We start from the raw sequence: 1,654 nt of genomic DNA, 5'->3' as shown, positions 1-1,654 counted from the left end.
CCCCCCCCCCCACTCTCTCCCTCCCTCTTTCTCCCTATCTCTGCCTCTCCCCCTCTCCCTCTGTCCCTCTCTCCCTCACTGCCATCCTCCCTCTCTCCCTCACTGCCTCCCTCTCTCTATCCCTCACTGTCTCCCTCCCTCTCTCTCTCTCTATTTCCGCCTCTCCCTCTCTCCCCCCCTCCTTCTCTCCCTTTCTCTCTCTCCCCCACTCCCTCCCCCCCTCCCTCCCTCTCTGTCTCCCTCCCTCCCTCCCTCTCTCTCACTCTCTCCCTCCCTCTCCCCCTTCTCTCCCCCTCCCTCTCCCTTCCACCCCTCTCTCCTCTCTCCCCCCTGTCTCTCCCTCCCTCCCTCTCTGCCCTCCTCCCAATCTCCCCCCAACCTCTTTGTCTCCCTCAGGATGGCGAGTGCTACGTTGAACCTCAGGGGGAGAAGAGGCGCCCCGGTTCCCCGGTCTACACCAATCTGAAGGAGCTGAAGGTGACCGTGCGGTCCCCCCCAAGCCCCACCGCTCCGCCGGTGCAGATCCTGGACTTGTGGGAGAGGCACATCTGCCCTGACACTGGGCGTAACTTCTACCTGAATTCTGTCACCAAGGAACGCACCTGGAAACCACCGAGACGGACTCGCAACCGGGTCCAGTCCAGGGTGAGTTATTGCCCCCCTCCCTCCTGCCCTCCCCGAGACACCTACCCTGTTAAATACCCTCCTCGCCTTTCCCCTTATACCCACAGTGCTTAGAGTCGTACAGCATGGAAACAGACCCTTCGGCCCAACTCGTCCATGCTAACCAAGTTTCCCCAAACTGCACTAGCCCCATTTGCCCACATCCCTCCAAACCTTTCTTATTCGTGTACCTCATACAGTCATAGAGTCGTACAGGACAGAAATAGACCCTCCGGCCCAACTCGTCCGTGCTGACCCAGATATCCGAAAATAATCCAGTCCCATTTGCCAGCATTTGGCCCCATATGCCTCTAACCCCTTCCCATCCATGTCCCCATCCAGATGCCTTTTAAATGTTGTAACTGTACCAGCCCCCACCCACTTCCTCTGGCAGCTCGTTCCACACACGCACCACCCTCTGTGTGAAAAAGTTACCCCCTCACATCCCTTTTAAATCTTTCCCCTCTCACCTTAAACCTATGCCCCTCTAGTTTTGGACTCCCCCCCGCCCCAAACTGTCAACATCCTGGGGGTTACCATTGACCAGAACCTGAACTGGACATAGCCCCATATCAATCCTGTGGCTACAAGAGCAGGTCAGAGGCTGGGAATCTGTCACAGATGCACATGCACACATACATATGCGTGCGCGCGCACACACACACACACACACACACACACGGTCACTGACGCGCTAATTCACACACTTATACACTCATTCACACTCACACTTAAACTCACACTCACTCACTCTTGCAAGATGTGCACCAGGATCTCTGGAGGGTCAGCACAGCAAGATCCCAATCTTCCATTCGAAGTTACCTCGTTTCCCCCCCCGACCCCGTTTGGGTTTTCACGCTATTCTTTCTAATTCTAACCCCGCCTTTCTTGTGTTAATCGGATACTGTAGATATGTATATTTATTTCAATGTTTGTTCCCCCCCCGAAGTTCTGTAAATTTGGTGTGTGAATCAGAAAAGGAGGAAGTTTG

The 1,654-nt window shown here is 55.2% G+C and overlaps 1 protein-coding gene across 1 annotated transcript in view; it reads left to right on the top strand.

Moving 5' to 3' along the window:
• LOC125481224 (rho GTPase-activating protein 9-like) overlaps positions 1-645 on the top strand; it is a gene marked incomplete at its 3' end in the record, with an annotated part of 3,499 nt that extends 2,854 nt beyond the window's left edge. Inside the window, exon 2 of the mRNA XM_048592493.1 lies at positions 397-645. Coding sequence (XP_048448450.1) covers positions 397-645 — 249 coding nt within the window. The remainder of the gene's footprint in view (positions 1-396) is intronic.
• Positions 646-1,654: the final 1,009 nt, after the last annotated feature.

The sequence above is a fragment of the Rhincodon typus genome, unplaced genomic scaffold, assembly GCF_021869965.1.
Source record: "Rhincodon typus isolate 14 unplaced genomic scaffold, sRhiTyp1.1 hic_rhity00001337, whole genome shotgun sequence".
Classification (NCBI taxonomy): domain Eukaryota; kingdom Metazoa; phylum Chordata; class Chondrichthyes; order Orectolobiformes; family Rhincodontidae; genus Rhincodon; species Rhincodon typus.
This window is presented reverse-complemented; position numbering and strand designations above follow the sequence as displayed.